At 39.8% G+C, this 21,996-nt stretch overlaps 1 protein-coding gene across 1 annotated transcript; it reads right to left on the bottom strand.

The window, feature by feature from the left end:
• Window positions 1-20,638, bottom strand: DDX58 (DExD/H-box helicase 58). Its single transcript, XM_031060282.1, has 16 exons — window positions 20,464-20,638; window positions 19,812-19,962; window positions 16,856-16,978; window positions 15,919-16,032; window positions 14,889-15,042; window positions 13,762-14,020; window positions 12,881-13,043; window positions 12,364-12,465; window positions 10,158-10,315; window positions 9,383-9,518; window positions 8,336-8,484; window positions 7,166-7,256; window positions 6,289-6,459; window positions 5,212-5,363; window positions 3,225-3,371; window positions 1-1,517 (listed from the first exon to the last, which is right to left on the bottom strand). Exons 1-16 carry the CDS (start codon window positions 20,542-20,544, stop codon window positions 1,221-1,223), a joined length of 2,448 nt encoding a protein of 815 aa, XP_030916142.1. The 5' UTR covers window positions 20,545-20,638; the 3' UTR covers window positions 1-1,220.
• Between the last annotated feature and the right edge of the window lie 1,358 nt (window positions 20,639-21,996).

The following is a 21,996-nucleotide window of genomic DNA, read 5'->3' as shown; positions in this document are numbered from 1 at the left end:
TTTAGGCAGTTTAATTTAATTTTTTAACTCATAAATTTAGGTTCATTTTTTTTACCTCTTAAATTAGGTTTGGGTGGGGGGGTGGTGTTTTGGTTTTCGTTTTTTTTTAATCAGTTCTGGTGTTTTGTAACATAATTCTTGCACATACATACCTTACCACATTGTCAAATACACAAAGTGAACTTAAAATACATTTGGTTTTGGTTCCAGAAATACTGAATACTAAGCTCATTGAAGATGTGTGGAATCAGCAGGTGCTTTTAAGTGTTCAAGTACAACATTTCATAACTCTGTAGGAATTTCTGTTTTTCCCAGGGAAGTCTGGGATCTGGGTAAAGAGGACAGATTTGAATACACTAATGCCTATACTTTGTAAGAATGCTAGATCAACTCTGATAGGAGGCTTACAGTATTTCCAGTGTCTTGAGAGATTTTAGGTGACAATCCATGAAACAGGGCATCCAGGTAAGTGCTAATCCCCATCAAAACTGAACCTCCTCCCATGATCCAGGGCACTTTGTCCCTGTTAGGACTTGTTCAGTTCAGCAGCACAGGAGGGTGCCCATTCTGCAATTTGAGCAACAGCAACTTGATCAAGGTGCAGTGATATAAAAAAGTGCTACCATTTTAATCACAAGGATGAATCCCCAAGAGGGCTCTGCCCTACTGCATTTCATACTGTTGAAGAAGCATTTCCTATTAAAGATAGATTTAAGAGATGTAGTACCTTCCTTACAGAAAAGTTACTGGACATTTTTCTTTCAATTTTATATATCAACATCTAAAATATTAAAAGTAACTTTTTTTAAAGTTTCAAAAGTAGCTAGAGTACTGCCTGAAGTGCTAGTAAGCCATGTTGTTCACAAGGATGTGCAATCCAACTACACATTAACAGTACCAAAGAACGTACTGATTCTCATCTAAATTCTTGAAGGTGTAGCCTGTTACCTAAAGTTGGGTGTTAGTCACTCAACTTGATCTTATTTTTTTTCAGACCAGGTTACTCATAGCCATAATTATTTGTTCTTCTAGTGAAACTTCTGGTGAAATATTTCATTATATAGCAAATACTGGTTTTAGTGGCTTTACCAGCCTTTTATAATCTAGCCAGATGTGGGTGAGGGACCTAGCATAATGAACGAAAATTTTTATAGAAAATTGATCATTGCTGCTGTTTCAGCATAGTGCCCTAGAACAATATATCCATTAAAATGTTGAGTTCAGCTGGATGTTTCTTCATCAAACTCTTTCAAAGACAAATTAATACTTTTCCATTTCTGAAAATCCATTTGTGTCCCTGTTTCAACATCCTCTAGTACAAAGCTTCTGATTTTGATCACTGGTAGATTATCAAATATCTTGTACTTCACTGTGATCCCCCAGTCATGCTGACACTCAGTATTTCGGCAATGCATCTTGCTTTTTTTCTGAAAACCATCAAACTGAAAAGGTTTCCTGTGGGGCTTTGTTGTATAACGCTCCTTGAATGCATCACCTAAGACAGTGTGATGAGATTCCTGAAACACATGCCAGAAACACTTAATATTAGAAACAACATTCCTCATTTTTTCTTGTCATTCCCCTTTGCTTCTCAAATACATATTCTCCCTGTTAAGGCACTTGCTGTCATCCAGGAGGCTCACCTTCCAGCCTCTTTGGCTCATTGCTCTTTTTTTTCCCCATTCATGGAATACCAGGTACTAGAAGGACCCAGACCTGGGCTTATCAAAACAAAAAAAAATTACTGTGTATCCCCAGTTATCAGCTTACACATATTTGAACTTAGTAAGCATTTTAAAAACTGTGTTTGCAGTATTTGAGCCATGTCCCTGAAACTAAGAGAGTTTGTCTATTCAGACAATAGACAAGTCTGAGAGACTCCTGTTTCCCATGAGGGGTCACGCAATTACTTCAGAGTGGTAGAAAAAAATAACCCTAACAAGATGAAGGAGTTACAGTTATTGTTTATAATATATATAACAAAATATTACAGAAATTAACAGCCTTATTTGAAAGGATATTTACAGTCTGAGCTTAGATCTGAAAATGACAGATCCTCAAAAAATGCAGTTTGTAGGGACTATTTAAAAAACTGAGGTGTTATTTTCAGAGTACTAAGCAAAACCACTTACTGAAGAGTTTTCTGAACTCTTGGCTCTTTTTGCACAGGTATAAGTGATAAGCCAGGAGCACAAAATAGAGTAAAAGCCAAAGGTGCTTTAGATAGCCCTTGTTTTTTGTCAAAGAAATGTAACCAAGTTTTCACAAAGCTGAGCTATTCCGAACTCCTTGCAGAGTTGAGAATAGCTCAGCTATAGTGAGCACCCTCTACATTCCAAAAGCAGCTGGTAAAAACAAACTAAAGTTTGGCAAGGGCCTGAAGGCAGCCATGGTAATGCTCAGCTGTGGCCTGCAGCCCCTCATCACATTGCATCTGCACTTTTCAGAGAAGCACAAATAGAAGCAGCTTCAAAAGAACAAAAAAGCAGAACTATAAAGGCTCAAAGGGCTCAGAAAAGCCTCTCTTCCATGATCACCAATTTCTGTGTGTAAAGATTATCGCCTTTTGTCTACAAAGAAAGGATTCATGTTCAGAAAGAGTACAATCATAATGTCCCTAGGATATACATAGAAGCAACGTGAACTGCGCCTACAGAATGGAAAACAAAATAATACTGAAGAACTGTAGGGCTTTTCTTGTGAAACCATGATTTACATTGCTTTTCAAAACTCAAACTTGACCCATAAGACAAGGAGTTTGTAAGCTGATCCCAGTACTTTGTGTGGATAATTTTCAGTCAACAGAAATTGTGGGAGAAATATCTCAACAGCAGAGAGACTTCCATCTGATGCTAATCAGGAAAGTAAATATCCAGCAGTAACTCTAGAAGGTTATGTAGTTGAAGATCAGGGGCTTTTCAACAAAATTCATCACAAGGGCTTCAGGAAAACTGAACTGATTCCTACCGCATCCCATATTTGCACACCTTGGATAATGTCATATTACATCATATCATATTACATCATATCATATCATATCATATCGCATCATACTACTAGAAGTAGTCTCAGCTGTTCCTGTGGTTTACTGATTTACTGAGAATTTCTATTCTCCTCCAGTTTGCACAAAATAACCCACTTCTACACAGATAAACAATGCAGTTAGTTCAATAATGCTGACTTCCCTGGTGATCATGGATATAGGTTCCTGTACAGAAACATACCTTTATAATTCTGATATCATCTGTACTGCACACATATGCCTTGCATTTTCCACACAAAAGATTTTTTTTCCCTTCTACTATTTCTTGTTTTGTTTTGTTCTTCCTGGAATCTCGTAGCATCTTTTCCTTCATTTGCAGGCTACGTATCTGCAATAAATAAGTAAAAATCAAGATCGTTATGAAATGAAGTCCCACTGTCAGCCTAAATGTGACTTTGGGCATGTAACATCTAGGAACCTATTACTTAAAGCACACAAAATGAAACACTTCTGTCAACTCATAGCAAGACAGAACAGGGTACATTTGTCACTTTAGAATGCAGGGCTAGAATGAGACTATGTGATGAACAGCAATTTATGCTGTTTGCTCCTTCCTTCCCTCTAGCCCCCAACAGCCCCTCTGGTCTTAAGGCCGGTATGTCAATGTGAACTCTTAAGTCATGTGAGACCCTACAGCACAATTAATGCTGCTGCTCTGGGAATCTCATGGTTTGGAAAGAAAGCTACAAAGACTGCAGAAACTGCAGGCAGAGAAAGAAGGAACCACACACAGCCTGTAGCCGAGAACCAAATGCAGAAATTGAATCCTCCAAGAAGAAGTAGGAGCAACTGCACCAAGCCTTGGAGGTAGGAGAAGAAATGTCCTAAGACCAGGGGGCCTCGGTCACCCTTTGTTGCACAGCTCAATCTCTGAAAGCTTGTCTGGAAACACAGGATGATCTGTGAGTCCAAGGGGGTATGGGAGAGCTCTGTTAGTTAGCTCTCCCATACCCCCTTGGACTCACAAATCATAGTGAGTTAGTAGTATTCTGACAGTGGCTTATTCCAGGCTTCCCTGAGCCCTGGGGAACATCACTGACACCAGCCACCCGCTGTATTTAACTCCAATCACTCCCACTCTCTGGGCCCAGCCATTTTTTTAGCCAGCAAAGACTGCACCCATCCAAGCCATGAACAGCCAGTTTCTCGAGGAGAATGCTGTGGGAAATGGTGTCAAGGTCCTTACCGAAGTTCAGAAAGACACCAAACACAGCCTTCCCCACATCCACTAAGCAGGCCACACTGTCCCAGAAGAAAATCAAGCTGCTCAGGCAGGACCTGCCTTTCATGAGCCCTTCCCAGGTGGGCCTGATCCCTGGTTGTCCTGTACGTGATGGGTAATACACTTAAGGTGATCTGCTCCCTAATGTTTCCTGGCACCGAGGTCAGGCTGATGGGACTGGAGTTCCCTGGATCCTCCTGGTCCTTCTTGTAGATGAGTGGTCACACTGACCAACCTTCAGTCACCTAGGATCTCCCTGATTATCCAGGACTGAAAAGTGCTGGAAAGTGGATTGATGAGCTCTTCCACCAGCTCTCTCACTACCTTTGGGTGGATCCTGTCTGCCCCATAAAACTGTGTGTGTCGCAGTGGTGTAGCAAGTCACTAACCACTTCCTTTTGGATTATGGGGCCTTCATCCTGCTCCCTATCTCTGTCGTCCAGCTCAGGGGGCTGGATATCCTGAAAACAACCAGTCTTACAGAGGCAAACAAGGCATTAAGAGCCTCAGTCTTTTCTCTCCATCTTTGTCCCTGTGTGACATATCCAATAAAGAATGGGGATTTCTCCTTAGCCCTTGGTGATGCTCCATATGAATATCCAGTTAGGATTTGGCCCTCCTGATTTTCAGCTGCAAAACATCACAATATCTTTGTATACTGTGCCCAAGATGGCCTCAAACTCTTACCCATGAGTCCTCTTTCCATAAGCAACAGGTCATAAATTCTACCTCTTACTTTTAAGTTTTTTGCAGTTACTGTACAGTTGGTATTCAAAATGGCAGTACACAGTATCCCTTCTCTGCTGACCTAGCCTTTGTCAGAAATCAAGTACAATGAACATTTCCCTTGGGTTATCACTTGGCCCTACATAGAGCCCTAGCAGGTGAAGGTTGATACAGATTATGCCTTTAAAATTTGAGTACGAAAACTGCACAAATCACAAACCTTTCTCACAAATGTTGTTTCATCCCAGTTCTGTAGCTTTTCAATAGCTGCATTCATCATTTCTTCCTTGTAACGGTTTCGTTTTTCATTCTCAACCACTTCTGTTTTGCTTGTCACAAGGATGCACTTGCTGTCTCTTGCCCTTCCACGACCTACATAGCAACACATTTACTCTCTTTAGTTACTCTTAACAACGTGCAAAAGTGACTGCTCTGCCATGAGACTATTAAGCAGCGTCTGTATGGCTGCTTTTGTTTGCAATGTTCAGATTCAGACAATTCTGAAGAGCATTCTTCAAAACCAAACCAGAACAAGATGCCCCCTTCCAGGTATCCTCATGGATATACCCTAGCCAGTACTATATTGCCTGCTTCTGTGGCCTCCCTGTGCTGAGTTCAGGCATGCTTTAAAATAAAATTTTTGTGTAGCATCTTGCTGTCTTCTTGTCGTGTAAAAAAAATGTAAAGGCGAAAACTTAATCTCAGTCTTTCTTAACTAGTTTTCAGCCCTGCTAATTGGTGTCTAAAAAGATCCCAAATCCCCATATATCACAAAAACCTAAGGAATTGGAAATATTGTGCTGACAAGAGCACAGACAACAACAGCAAGCACCTTCTCTTCTACCTGACTATGCCTACTGCCTGCCTGTTTATTAAAGCTGTGACACAGGCAAACTTCGGGATCTCATACCAGAAGTCAAGGCAATACAAGAAATTCCATTGCAGCAGTCCTTTGTAAATTGTTACAGAATGATTTGTAATGTTTCTGACAACAGTTCTTCTAGCCATAGTTCTGCTTATATGTAATTGTCAACTTCAGGTATCCGTCCTCAACAGTTCAATAACCTTGTGCAGCATGGCTATTTACCTGTTGTCAGTCAGAGAGCATCAAGGACTTGGCTCTGTGAACAAATTTATCATGTCACATCATTCACTTGACTTTGCTCTAAAGCACAGAGAAACAACAGCAAGGCATGCACGTATTCCTACATTATTTCCAAGATGCCATTTAGTAGCATTTCATGTCCATTTCTAGGCCAAAACAGGTTTCTACAGTAATAGCTCTGAAATTCCATACCTCTGACTTGGATCATTTTGGTGACATTTCCGAAGTATTCATAGAGCACCACAAGGTTGCACTCAGTAATATCAATGCCTTCGTCAGCAACAGATGTAGCAATTAGCAGTCTGATGTCTTTGTCATTTCTGAATGCATCCAGTACACCCTTCTGCATTGGCAAGGTCATACCTACAGTACCAAGAAACTGTGTCAGCAAAAAACCACTGAAGAGCTCCTTGAGCAAGATACCACATTTGCTTTTACTTGAGTGATTAGAAATTAGTACATCCTTTTGATCTGGAAAACTACTTCAAGTTTAATATGCAGCTGGGTGTATATCATACTTGCTGACCAGGGAATCCTATTGATGTGTCACAGGAATTATCAACCTGGGAAACACCATTTTAGACACAACACCCAGATGATCTTTATTGGAGACACCCATGCAGCTTAGTTAGTTAAAACCCAACCCAACTCTGAACTTAAGCCATAGGTAATTCATTTCATCCGTAGCTTCTATTCTATCTTAAAATGTCTTTCTGCCATCAAACACAAAATAAGAAAGGGATCTATAAAAGTAACAGAGATAATATCAGAATTAATCACAAGAAAATATGATAGTGAAGTTTCTAAACTGCTTTTGAACCAACAGAAGAATCATGCAGAAAAGTATTCTTCACAGTGCTACTGCTGCTTTAACCAAAGGTTCTGGACAGAAAATGCAAGCATCTCCTTAGGATCTATTCAAGGTCTTCCCAATATGGAAGAATGCAAGTGCAAACCTGCATGACCTTCCTCTGTTGTAAGGGCACAGAAGATGAACACATGACAAGCAGAACAGTTTTAGCAGCATAGCTACCAGTGGTTTAGCATATCTTAGTGCAAATCTGCATACCTGTTTTCTGATCTCTTCTTCCTTTACCCATCAACACATCTGGCTTTATGTGGCTAAGAAGAGGGTTTCCTTCTATCCACTTCTTCAAAGCCTGGAGAACAAATCAGGGAGTTAAGATTCCCTGTGCAGATGAAATGCTAGTTTGTGATAGGTAGAAACTTAAAGGCTGGCTAGAGAGCAAGCAGCCTTTCACTGCTAAAATTTTTCATTTTTCTCTTATAAAATAACAGGTCACTGAATTCTACACCTCTAGCATCAAAGGAAAGTAGTTGCTATTTACAAACTGGGCTTCCACTACACAGTGACAGTAGCACATTCAAACCGCTTTTTCTGAAGAACAAAATTCAGCCAAGCAACTGTAGGCTTTTAAATCTAAAATGGAAAGCTGCCACCAGATGCCTGGTGTTGTTATTTTGGACTTTAGCCTGCTTTTAATTTTTTTCTGGTCTGCAATTCATCCAGCATGTCTGAATGAAAAGGATAGAAAGGGGGGCTGGGTCATTCAGCTGATAAATCTGTTTACAGTAGACAGAGCTGGTATTTCCAGTAAATGTTTTAATCTACTCGTGCTAATGATTAGCAGCACATTAATGACAAGCATGAACCTTTTCTGGGAGCAAGGTATTGTAAGGGGAAAAAAAACATCACCCAGCCTAGATTCTTGATCATAGGCAAGTATGAAATAGACCACTGATAAAAAGAGTCCTGAGAACAACTGCTGCACAAAGTTTTTCTTTGTCTTGATCAAAAACAGGTGCTAGGGCACAGACCTTCTTTAGGTCTATAGGAACCCTTTGAGAAATGTGCAGTCAGTAATGGAGTAGAGCTGCTGATTCATAACACCACTACCTTAAAGCCAAAACTCTTAAAACACATATTATTGTAACTCACTTTAGGCTTAAAATCAAAATCTGATGGCTTAATGATCAACTACAACATGTAGTTAGACATCATGAAAGACCCCTAGCTGTAATGTAATTTTCAAAAAGGAAAAAAACCTCACTCATCCTGCCTCAGAGCATCAGGGCTTAGGTAGACAGACTAAAATAAATTAGAGGGATCGAATACATGCACATTTTTCTATTTCAGATCAAAATGGGAAGGGTAATATGATGACTCATTTTATTTTTCCACTTCCCATTTTAGGAGTTTTAAAAACAAATGTCATACAGCTACTAAGGCTCTTGTCTTGGCAAAGAGAATAGTGCGAGTCTCTGGGTTATAGTGGTATGCTTCATCCAGGATGCAAGCAAGCTCTTCCAACTTTGGATTCTCATTTGACTCATCTTTTGAAAGGGCAGTCAGCTCTTGTTCTTTCTCTAAAAGAAAAAAACAAAAGGTTTCTTGAAAAATTTACCTTTTTAATGCAGAAAGCTGAATTCCCACAAAAACCTACTTTCAGACAGCACACACATTCTCTTTAGCTTCTTTTTTTATTTTCTATTCTGTTTTTTCAGATGCAAGCAGGGAAATCTGTTGGTTAAATGCAACAAAATCCCCAGAAAAAACCAAATTATGAATATCTCACATTTTGTAGCAAACTGACATGAGAATTTTTGTGATATACTGTGTGTCAAAAGACAGCAACAAAACAAACTCAGCTCTTGTGCTATTTCTTCTAACAAAACAACTGAAACTCACGGGGAGACAGACCAGTGATTTAAAATTGCAGTCAACACTGCAACACACCAGACCACAGGCTGGAATATAGCCCACTGCTAACTAAATCAGGTCAGAGAACAGTGACAAGCTCTGACTTTCAATAAGAAAAGTACAAGAGCCACCTGCTTCTCCCCGGAAGACTGGGACTGGCCAGGAGGCTAGGCAGTGCATCGAGAGGTGTATGTTGGCTTATCTAATGTTACCAGCCTGCCTGATTGTAGAGCATCCCCCTACTTGTGGGGCACAGCCATAAGGGCACTGTCACCTTATCTCCAAGACAGGCATGTAAGAGTTTACTATAACATCCAGCTACAATTATTACTATTTTATCTGCTTCTGCACCAGAAGCTTACAGTCCCAGAAATTCAGTCCCCCCCTGCCACCTGCCCTAACACTGCACTCGCACCCATGCAGTCGCCACATCTTCTGGAAAGTGCAGTTTCTGGAAAAACAACTGCACCTACTCTGAAGAAAACATCTGGACCATCCTGGTCCATCTGGACTACCATAAGCTCTCGTCTCCCCTACAACTGTCACAGGTAGTGTGGGAAATACCTTGAAATTTCTCCGTCAGCTGCTTCTCTAACTCTGTAAATGGTCCATTTTTTACATTTGTGAAAAATTCATTTAGGTAGGCTAAAGCATCTTCGATGCGGGCATCTTCACTGATAATGAGAGCATCATTGAATTTCTGCTTGGAAAGAGACACAAGCATTTAGGCCTCATTTTCCACGGGGTGGGATGAACACAAATTTTATTTAGCTAGGTTAAGTGTTGCAAACTTGAGGTGTTCTTCCATTTCCATGACAACACAAACACTGCAGTGTCTCCTCTGCACTAATCTGTCCCTGGTGAGTATCACAGAGACAGCTCTTACATGCCTTATGCTTTAGCCTGTGCCAGCTTGCTGCAGTCTTCAATATCCTCACTTAGTGGAGAGGCAAGTACAGATCTCTTCACTGTCATGACCAGTGACAGGACTCACGGAAACAGCCTGAAGCTGAGTCAGGGAGGTTTAGGTTGGATATCAGGATTTCACCCAGAGGGTGGTTGGGCACTGGAACAGGCTCCCCAGAGAAGTAGTCACAACCCCAGCCTGACAGAGTTCAAGAAGTGCTTGGACAATGCTCTTGGGCTCATGGTGAGCATATCCTCTGTGGGGACAGGAGCTAGACTCAATGATCCTTGGGGGTCCCTTCCAACTCTGCGTATATTCTACGAATCTAAATAGGACAATTGGCTCAGAATCTACTTCTAGGTGAACATACCTTTAACAGAAGGAACAGAATGACTCTACCTCTGTATGGAAGGAAAGACGATACACACTTACCCGCAAGTGTTCAGTACAAATGAAAAGGTCTCTACAAATACTGCTCTCCTTCTCCTTATCTTCCAGTTGCAATAGTCTGCATCTCTTCTGAGTATAAACTATCCACTGTTCATATCTCTGTGTTCCAAAGCAATTCTTGTTGATTTGGGAGATGGAATCTATTAAAGGAGAGAAAAAAAAATTGTTCCTCTTGATTAACAAATAAAAAACATTAGCTAGAGGATAACACATTTCTCACTAATATTGGCTCTAAAAAGCCTATGCAAAGGAACAGTTTTATGATACAATCACAGAACTAGCGAGGCTGGAAGGCACCTGTGGATGTCTTTAGTTCAACCCTCTGCTCAAAGCAGATCACCTAGAGCAGGTCACTCAGTTCAAATGGGCTTTGAGTACTTCCAAGGACAGAGGGTCTACAACTTCTTTGGGCAAACTGTTCCAGTGTTTGACCACGTTATAGCAAAAAAGTTCTTCCTGTTGTTTAAATTTCTGTGTGGGCCCATTGATTGTGCCCATTGCTGCTTGTGCCCCACCTCTGGGAACCACCTGTGAAGAGTCTGACTCTGTCTTCTTCACTCCCTGTGTTTCAATGTATACCCAGACATTAGCCTAAAATTAACCCAGTACAATTCAACTGAGGATGAGCGTACACACACATCTGCAGGGACTTAGTAATAAAACTGGAGCTCATTTATCCTGTGAGAAGCCTATGGTATTCAAAAAAACTGCATGCTCCTTGAATTACCACCTACTCAACAGTTTTTATTCATTCCTGAAATAGTCCAGAAGCATATTGTCCAGAGGCAGAACTAGGTGGTACCTCTTCACTGCATACACACTCTGCCTGAGTGTTTCTGGGCTACAGTAACCACAGGGTCCACAGAAGGGAAGCCACTGCCATTCATGCAAGAGGAACTGTGATGCAAAATAAGCTTCAGAAGTGTTTGTTTAATGTAACACGCATTTTGTAAATCTCTTTGTTCTTTGATCAGGCTTCTTGGGTTTGGGTTGTTTTGTTGGGGATTTTTTTGGTTGTGTGGGTGTTTTAATTCTCCTTCCTGCCCCAGAATATAATTCGCTCTCAAATATTGGTGAAGTGGAGGGCAGGGGTAAATCTAGAACTGAGGTGAACAGGTTTAAGGCACTGCAGTCAGTGTGCAAAAAACAGTCTAAACACAGACAACATCCTTTAATCTAGAGCTGGAGAGACCAAGGCTGATCCTGAGCATATCCATTCATGCAAGGGGGTCTCTGCTCTATACCCCCTTCTGCTCTCCAATTTTTTTATTTAGGCCACTTACTGGACACCACTTAGGAACTCTGCAAGAGCAGAAAAGATCAATTTATTTCTGAAGGGTTATAGAATTAATCTCATAATCATGAGACCCATTTTCTTTTCACAATCATGCATCTCCTCTCTGTAAACCTTCCCACCAGAGTAGCTCCTGGAGCTGGAACCCTATTGACAATTGTTTCCTTTCTTGGGCAGCCATATCCTCTTTCCAGTGATGTTTATGTTGCCCAGATCCTACTCTGAAACATTACCTCAAAGGCTTTTCAAAGGAAAACAATGGAGACCTGGTAAAAAGTGGAAATAGGAGTACCCAGAAGCATAAAGAGGACAGAATGGCCGCCAGAAAAAGTGGCCAGGGCAACCCTAGGAATAAACTCCAAGCGCAACTTGGAGACCAGAGAAAACACAAGAAGTGTCAGAGCAGCAAGTGTGAAAATTAACTTTTGCTGTAAGGGAAAAATTACAACATCCAGAGTAATACCACTGTGACATTTCTTATTTTCCTAACAGAGACAGATTGGGTGTAAAAGATTTTGAGAAATCTTTAAATAAGAACACACAGGTATTACTCATCAATGAAATCCAGCCTGCTGCATTTTGAATGCAAGCCCTTTTGTTTCAGATTCTTTAAACTCAGAAGGATCTGACAGTGTCAAAACTACACTGTTTTTAGTTGCACGTGACAGACTGAAATTCAAGTAAAAATGTTTATGATTGTCAAACTAATCAGATATAACAGGAAAACATTGATTCTTTTATCTGTAATCTCTTATTTAGGAAATATTGGTTAAATGCAACTAAAAAGTAAGGCGAAAGGAAGTGAAAAAATAGTGTCTGTTCTAGCAGCTATAAGGATTCACACTGATTTAATCAAATACTGAACTGCAATACAGGCATATTACAGTATCTTACCCACTGAGTAAATCTTCCTCATCAACACTTCTGTCTCAGACATCAGACCAGAGATAATGTCTGCAAAGTGATTCTGAGCTCGCATTTTAACCCATCTGATATCTAGAGAAGAGAAATATAAGTCAGTGTACTGAGTAAGTAAAACATTCCCTTGGGAAGCACAGAACAAATTCTTGTCTAGAGGAATGCTACACATGGTGCTCCATGCAATCACAATCAAGTTTACTGTTAATGAGCACTCCAGGTGCACAGAAATAAGCAGCCCCCAGTCCTCACTGGCAGACCTGAATAAAAACTAGAGATGGTGCATCAACAGCAAAGAGAAAATATGCCCAAGTGGGCACTGCCTTACTGCAGGACAAGAGATTGCAAGCCTAAACTTCTTCCAAGCTAGCAGGAAAAAAAGCTCCAGCTTAGTTTTAAGCTTTTATCTTAATCTAAATAAAGGGCAATTTAGTAGCTGCCATAATCATGGTGCTTTGCAACTTACAGGAAAATAAAAAGAAAGTCTGCTTACGCGCTTCTGGCTTGTTTCCAAACCTCTGCAGATCTTCTTTGTTCTCTCTGACAGTGGATATGGCCTGTATGTCAAGGTAGGAGCAGAGGGTACAGATGTGCTCTACAGTTTCATCAGTGCTCTTGGCATTACCAACTCCAACAGAAGCAGTTAAACCTACAATCTAAGCACACACATGAATAGCAGTGGTTGCTCCTTTGTTATAAATGGAATAAAATCAGGAGACATTGTTACCAGTCACCAAATTGCCACCATCTTCAAAAACAAGGAAACAAAACAGGCCCGAGAAGTACACAAGAAGCAGGCACAAATACTTAAGAACCAAATCCTCTATGTACTCGTGCATACTCCAAGGCACTCAAACTTAGAGGATTCAAACTTAAAAGAAACTATCCAGCCACTTAAATCCGTAACGAGATGTATCTGTCAGTGCTTGTCATACAAAGGGAGAGCAAACCCACACCCAGACACATCCTTTGATTCATTCAGAGATGTCTTCTCAGCTGGATGAAAACCTCATGCCAGCAGAGGCAGTGGCACCATTTTATTGGGCAGAAAACGGCAACAGAGAGGAAACAAGGAGATCACTAAATTACATGCTTTCTTCCCATTTCAGCTCTTCCATTTGCTCTCAAGTACTCCAATCTTTGCTATGCTTGATCAGTCTCCCTTGGCAGCTGCAGGGAAGATGTAACATGGGAAAAAAGCCTGGAAGTGTCCAAGAATGAAAAAATGCTCCAGATGCTACCATTTCCATTTGCAGCTGTTGCTAAATTTGAACAGGGAGTTTGAACTGGATCAGCACAAAAGGCAAGACCTTGCTGACTGCATTGCAAAACACTTTCCTCTAATGTTTCCACCACTGATGGGCTGGGCCTTACCTGAGGCAGCTGGTTTGCAGAGGAGTCAAATTTTTGATCCAGGTATCTGGTCATCAACACATTGTAAGGGTGGTTACCTGTAGTGTTGTGGCACTCATCAAATATCATCAGAGTGAAGATGGAGAGGGAGCTAAGGATACCTTTCTCCATGCTATTCACAAGAATCTGGGGCGTTAGCACAATGATGTCACTGTCCTGTATAACATTTTCTACAGAGATATTTGCAACTGTTTCACCACAAATTCCTTGAACAGAGTATCTGGAAAGAAGATGCAAGAAACAGGGTAAGAAAAAGGATATCTTGCAGGTCATGGAAAGCTAGAAAATTGGGCTTTTCAGCATGCTTGAAAGGCAGTTTGTAAGTTTCAAATGTCAAAGAGTTGGAGGTAGCAGTTTGACCACAGAAGCTGAGAACAAAAAAAAAGAGCTGAGGGTAAATAACTGGATTTTCAACTACCATTAACAAAAATATATAATATTTGAGGACTGATTAACTTGTACATTTAAGCTACATTTGTCAGTTCACACGTAACATCCCTTTTCTGTACATGTCTGGCATCATGAGACTGCTTTTGCCCAGCAGCCTCCTTTTCCCATAGCTACAAGGGTACCTAGGTGGATGTTGAGTAACCAGTTCCCTCAAAATCCGAAGATATAGGTTGTTAATGCCCCTCTAACCAATTTGCAGTCCCGTCTGAGAGGTGGACTAACGTTATCTGACTAGAGGTTGCAAAAACAAAGAAGTTTGGGTCCTTCCATTTAGAAAAGAGAGAGACTGAGAATGGCAAGAGGAATCCCACTGCTACTGCCAGGAACTGCCTCAGCTTTGGAAGCAGGTGTGATAGGAGTCTCAAGAGAAAATATACCTCACTCTTTCAGTACAGAAATACTTTCACCATTTCCATAGATGTGCAACAACGAGTGCTTAAACTCTCCAGAACCAGATTTCATACTCTCCAAACAAAGTCTGCCATGGCAATGCCATTCTTGCAGATACTCATCATCCTGATGTTATTGTCAAACACTCTTGTTCACCAGTAAACACATTACATCTTGCCCTAGCCACAGCTGGCCTATTGGGCAGTTTATTTTCTGTGGAGGAAGCCACCAGGGAGAATGATACTTACCCACTTCTTTCAAAATGCTGCCTGAATACGTTTTTCTGTTGCTCATACACTGGCACTTTGGTTGCAAGGAAGACAACTTTTGCCTTTCGTCCTGAGGGAACATTTTGTAAGTGATGTTCACAAATCATAAGTGCCACAAAAGTTTTTCCAGTGCCTTCAAACAAAAAACATGAATGGTAAAGGACCAGTATGAAAAGGTGCATTTGTAAGCAGCAGCTTGTCTCATCTGAATGCCTCATAACAAAGGGGAGCTGACAATGGGGCCATTACTCTTCCAGACTTGAACACATTTGGAACAGATTTGAACATGAGCATGTTATTTACTCAGGTCAGGAATCACCCCTTTCTCTCTCAGAGTCTCAGTCTGTAAAGGCCATTAAGCAGTCACTGGGGATTAAAATCCATTTTCAGTTGTATGTTAATTCTTTGAAATCACTGAGTCTGTTTTTCACTCAGTGCTCTCACATCAAATCACACTATGTCTAGACACCAGGCCCTTTCAGCTGCCATCCTTCCCCAGGCAGCCTCGCTCCTCTCCCACTCATTTTCCTTTGGCCCTCAGGCTCGCTGTGCCAGGGCTCTTCTCTGTCCCTGCCTCTGTTATCCCACTTGCCTCCAGAGCTCAGGGGAGAATTAGCCTGTCTGGATGTTGTAGGCATTGCAGTACAGAAGAGAGGGGAGCCTCAAGCTAACTCATCCAATTTTTCCTTCAACTTACAAGACAAATTTCTTAAATATAAAGATTAGTGACTGGCTTAAACTGAAAAATCCACTCTGAGGAGTGAGAAAGCAGAAGTCAGAACATAGAAATGAAAGCTGAATGTGCTGAATACAAGCACTGACGTGCCAATAGACGTCTTGCCAGCATCTGTGCTGCCCATGGTCATTAACTGCAGGGTAGATCTGGATCTACTGCAAGGAAGACAGCTTTGAAATAAATGGCTGAAGTCTGATTCAACCTTTATCATTCCCTGTCCTTCACAGGCATATGCACCAAGAGAATTTTTCTAAGAAATGTCTGTGTCCTTACCTGTGGGGGCACAAATCAATGTGTTTTTCCCATTAAAAGCAGGCTGAGCAAGCTCAATCTGGTAGCTCCGAGCCTTCTTTGGTTCATAAACAGATGAAGACTCAGAGATGCTTTCTAGAATAAAACAATGTTTTTGTGAAGAGTGTTGCAATAAAAATACAAAAAATATGTTGTGCCCCATATAGTTGCAATCTAAAATGATAAAGGTAGAAGAGTACTTGCAGTCTTCACAGAGCATTCTCTGACAGACAAGCCTTTTAACAGAACAGATGCACCAAACAAGAATGTTATGTGAGCTTAATGGAACACTTTTGTTACCCCTCAACTGTGATTCATAAAATGAAATCATTTAAGGTCTTGGCTGATAATGTTCACTTCAGCTGGTCTTTTTTCAACTCAGAATGAAAACACAAGGGATTATTTTTTCCTCAAATACATGCACAGGATTTATTTTAGCCTTCTGTTCTACAGACTTTTGAAATTATTACTCTCTTAAACTGTGATCTTGTCAGAGTGTTTGGACTTATTTAACAGGAACTAGAAATAACTGGTGGAGCAAAATTTGCCATGACAGTCACCGCACAGATCCTTTGCAGTCACATTCAGTTCTCTAAACTGGTTAATATCAGGTCATGTGTGAATTAATTATGTCAGGGAAGAGGTGCATAAACAACAGGCTGGTGTCTGGGACCTTTTTTGATAATGCACTAACAGAACAACTTTTTACTAGACATGTAATAAATGAGGGGCAAGCCCTAATATTTGCAACGCCCAGCATGAGATCCTTTAAACATTAAAACAGCAGACATCGAAATGAAGTCAGAGATTTGCACTAATTCCTCAGTACCTTCCATTGTGGTACACTATGTCTGTGTCCTTTGGGAATCTAAGGAAATGGAAAATACCAACCACAAACTCTTAAGTTCTTAAGACTTACCTGAAACTGAAGAGAGATTTTTGCTCAGATTATCACATTCTGCTTCTTCAGAAAATGTCATCATGGTTTCAAAGTAATTCTCAGAGGCATCTGTCATTTCACCATCAATGTCTTTGCCGTTATCTGTATAAATGGGAAAAAAGGCATGTTATTGATCCTTATGATTTTAAAATGTATTTGCTGTGACAACAAGGTGAAGGAGTTGGTTGCTGGAAGAAAAAGACTACACAAAATGATGCTGCACACAGGCTCCTTTTCAAGGAAGATGGACTGCAGTGAGAATCTTGGGTTCAGAATAACCATGTGCAATGCATGCAACTTCCAAAAAACAAAAGAGACAACATATTGGGAGCAAAGTTTATCCCCTGTGTTTAGTGACAAGAAATCACTGTGTAGCATGGACATTACCACAAGCATGAAAAACTCTTAGGAATTCAAAGAAGCTTTGTAAATTCAAGATTCTGGTCTCCCTGACTCCTCACCTTCTGAAAGGACCTAGAAATTGTAAGAACATATTCTTTATATTACACAATGATCCAAAGATAAAATTTCTTTGGTGTTATAATCAATACTTTCTCAAAGAACCATCCCAGGGCCCTGCATGAAGAGTTTCTTTGCAAACAGAACATATGATCACAAAGCACTGCTTTTGGAGTGGGAGAAAGAACACATCTGCACATCAATCCAGCTCCAGAAAGCACACAATATCTGCAATTGATTTCTGGTACCAACTCTTCTTAACTGCCAACAGTAAAATGTTTGCAATATGGACAATATTTCCTCAGTAGGCTGACTTTGGCTTCGCTGAGTTGGATATTAGAGGAAGCTGCCCCAAAAGACAGTGATAACTTTAACTTCAAAAATACAATTGTGAATATATAATATGTATTGCCAACAGCTGCACAAAATAATTTCTATATACATATAGGTATTAATCTCATGTATTATTTAACCCATATTTTAATAAATTTATTAATTATGTATACAACTTTATGCATATATAGTAATTAGTTATCCAGATAAGAAATTACAACCTTTGACTGCAGTAATAAAAAAATTTCAAAATAAGAAATACAGTTGAAGAAGCCACTTAAATATAGCTTATCCATTCTGCTAACTGAAAAAGCAATTCAAACAAGCACCTAGGGAGATGGCAAATGTAGATATGAAGATATACACTTTATCCACTTTATCTAAAATCACTTTTTTAGTAACAAAATAATGTATTCGTCTCTAAATTCTTCTATGCTGCAGGTTACTTATACAAGTATTTTTCAAGGAGGGAAAGGTAAATTCAGTGACAAAATTTGATAATGACAAAATAATTTCAATGACAAAAGCAAAATTTAAGAGAGACAATTTTGCACTTTTACAAAATATGAACATAATAACTCCGGAAGGGCTGCTTATCGATTTCTCATAGAAAAAGATATGTGATCTGCTCTGGAGATCATAGAAGTGTATGACTCTCTAGACTATCACATTACTAATCATATTTTATCAGAAAATATTGGATCTATCACAACTCAAGCAGCCAAAAAGATGACAAATGTTGAATTAATAAGAGAAGAAAGAAGATAACTATTTGGCTATTTTTATGCTTTCAAAGCCTGTTCTGCCTGATTCTCTTTACCAAAAAAAAGGTGCCATGCCTAACCATTTGTCAGGAAAAATAAAAAAAAAACATTTGTCAGTTAAAAACTAATTTCTGCCGGCTTGTAGGACAGTATTTGTATTTCATTTTATATAAAAGACATTTAAAATAAATTTTAAAAGGCTTTTCTTTTTTGATCACAGAATAGTCCGATGGTATCTTTTTAAATAAGTCTGATTCTCCTGAAAAAGAAAATAAATTACTGTCTGGTACAAAAATGGGAAAAGAGCATCATAAAATCAATTCACATTTTACCTTCTCTTATATTCCACAGTTCACTTGCATTGTAATATCCTGTATTATCCAATGCCAGCTGAAGACTTTTGGGCCAGTTTTCCTTATCCGAGCGACAGAGGCATTCAATGAGTTTCGTTATCCCGGCTGCCTTGCTTCTGTATTCACTGATCTGCACACACCGCAAAAGAAACCGCTGTAGTCTGAGCAATCAAACCCACTGCTCTGTGCTGAGTGGTGGGTGAATTTGTTATGTTTGATGTTCAGTTGAAAACTGCCCTTCCTTCTCAATGAATCAAAGTTTTACAATAAACTTCAGGCATTTACCCACTACAGCTTCAATTCTGGCAGTGTAGTTACACACTAAACTTAGCTGGGCTATAACAATAGGTAGGCTATTTGTTTGAATATTTGTAAACGGTGTGAAACATCACAGAGCTATTCTGTCAATTTCTGTCTGGCAAAGTCTCTCTAATAAACTCTCTCTGCCATAAACCTCTGAGGCTTTGCATTTCAGAATAGGAAAAGAAAAAGTTATGAAATTATGGCAGACCGGTGGCCAGCCATCGTCCTCACCCAGCCACCTGTCACACAGGCACTGATTCATCCCACAAGTGAGGCAGCCAGCACTTCTCTGAAGCAAAACTAGGCAAATGCCAGGATTTTACCATACCTGCATGATCTCATCACACTCCCTGTCTATCAGGCATATGTTTATGTATGGCATGATTTCTACAGGATCAATTTCTAGCATTGTGGCTTCTATCCGCTGTTCTGCCTGATTCTCTTTACCAAAAAAAAGGTGCCATGCCTAACCATTTGTCAGGAAAAATAAAAAAAAAACATTTGTCAGTTAAAAACTAATTTCTGCCGGCTTGTAGGACAGTATTTGTATTTCATTTTATATAAAAGACATTTAAAATAAATTTTAAAAGGCTTTTCTTTTTTGATCACAGAATAGTCCGATGGTATCTTTTTAAATAAGTCTGATTCTCCTGAAAAAGAAAATAAATTACTGTCTGGTACAAAAATGGGAAAAGAGCATCATAAAATCAATTCACATTTTACCTTCTCTTATATTCCACAGTTCACTTGCATTGTAATATCCTGTATTATCCAATGCCAGCTGAAGACTTTTGGGCCAGTTTTCCTTATCCGAGCGACAGAGGCATTCAATGAGTTTCGTTATCCCGGCTGCCTTGCTTCTGTATTCACTGATCTGCACACACCGCAAAAGAAACCGCTGTAGTCTGAGCAATCAAACCCACTGCTCTGTGCTGAGTGGTGGGTGAATTTGTTATGTTTGATGTTCAGTTGAAAACTGCCCTTCCTTCTCAATGAATCAAAGTTTTACAATAAACTTCAGGCATTTACCCACTACAGCTTCAATTCTGGCAGTGTAGTTACACACTAAACTTAGCTGGGCTATAACAATAGGTAGGCTATTTGTTTGAATATTTGTAAACGGTGTGAAACATCACAGAGCTATTCTGTCAATTTCTGTCTGGCAAAGTCTCTCTAATAAACTCTCTCTGCCATAAACCTCTGAGGCTTTGCATTTCAGAATAGGAAAAGAAAAAGTTATGAAATTATGGCAGACCGGTGGCCAGCCATCGTCCTCACCCAGCCACCTGTCACACAGGCACTGATTCATCCCACAAGTGAGGCAGCCAGCACTTCTCTGAAGCAAAACTAGGCAAATGCCAGGATTTTACCATACCTGCATGATCTCATCACACTCCCTGTCTATCAGGCATATGTTTATGTATGGCATGATTTCTACAGGATCAATTTCTAGCATTGTGGCTTCTATCCGCTTCAGCAGCTGCCTGTGCAGCTCCAGTTTTTCCAGTTTGCTGAAGTCCCAGTTTTCAATTGCTTCTGCCAGTCCAGTGTAACCTTTCAGAAAAAAGACACAAATCATTACTGTGAATTCAATCTCTAGCTAGAATAGGTAGGAACATGCTGAAAAAACATTTTCTCAGCCACACTGGAGAAATTAAAATTATTTTTTCCTGTAAATGATAAAAATCTAGGTGAGCCACATACAATTTTTATCTAATAAGTGATTATTTTCGTTTTTAGCACTTGTATGTTCATTATTAAAAACCCTGTGCTAAAAGAGCCATAACACCTACAAAAACAAGAAAGAGCCACACTATGTCACAGGTCATATTGCCACATTGCCAAGCAACTATATCCACTTGTGTTTTTCAGTCATACAGTCCCTGGAATTCTTGCATTCCATGATACTCTTGCACAGGATTCCCAGAGCAAAGGACACTACAAAGAATCACAAGATGCTGTGGTAGTCTTTTATTTATCTGCATTTTATCTTTTACTCTTGTCCTTGGCTCCACCCTCCTTCAAAAATCCCTACTGTAATGGAGGCAAGCCAGTCCCTGACTAAAAGCAGTACAGACACCTGCAATCAAGACAGTCATCAAACAGCTGACAATACTGTCTTGGAACAGACAGCAGCAGGGAAGCATATTTTAAGGACCTGTGTGATTTGCTGTGTAGGCTTCTGAAGTGGAAAAATGCACATGAGGGTCCCAGAGGAACTTGTGGTCAAACAGAAGGAATGTGCCTAATTCTTATTTCCTTTTAGAAGAGTAGGAGAGTGGCATAGATACTTACCACCATAATGTTTTTAGTCTAAGTATTACTTATCCCTGCATCTGCCAAAAAGAAGAGCAATACTAAATTCCAGTCTCCAGCCCAATTAAAAACTACTTGGGATAGCACTTTGAATCAGAGGGCTAACTGTATCAATTTTTTGCTGAAGATACACCAAACTGAACACAACTACCAGGCTCAGTTCTGCAAATCAGAAATCAGGATTATCACATGGATCATCAGGATTATCATCAGGATTATTATTATTATGGTATAACATTGCTCTGGACCTAGTACTTGCTTTAAGGGATGAGTGAGCTACATCCAAGTGATAAGAACTTTGTAATATTTGTTCACTGAGATAATTATTTATAATTAATGGTGAGGAAATGAAAACAAAAGAAGCTTATGGAATGAGATGGTAGGGTTCAACATATCTAATAAATCTAATAAATCACCAACAAGGATCTGTGACACAACATACATGCATAGAGGAAAGCTGGCAGATGCTGCTAATTTTATACCTTCTCTTCTGCTTCATTTAATAAAGGAAACTGGATTAGGAACTTACACATCAAGTAGTTATAGCTACCGTGGAACAATCACCTTTATAAACTACTAATGGTCGGTTACT

Source organism: Geospiza fortis, unplaced genomic scaffold, assembly GCF_000277835.1.
Source record: "Geospiza fortis unplaced genomic scaffold, GeoFor_1.0 scaffold240, whole genome shotgun sequence".
NCBI classification, from domain to species: domain Eukaryota; kingdom Metazoa; phylum Chordata; class Aves; order Passeriformes; family Thraupidae; genus Geospiza; species Geospiza fortis.
Note: the sequence above shows the minus strand (reverse complement) of the source record. Positions and strands in the feature narration are given on the sequence as shown.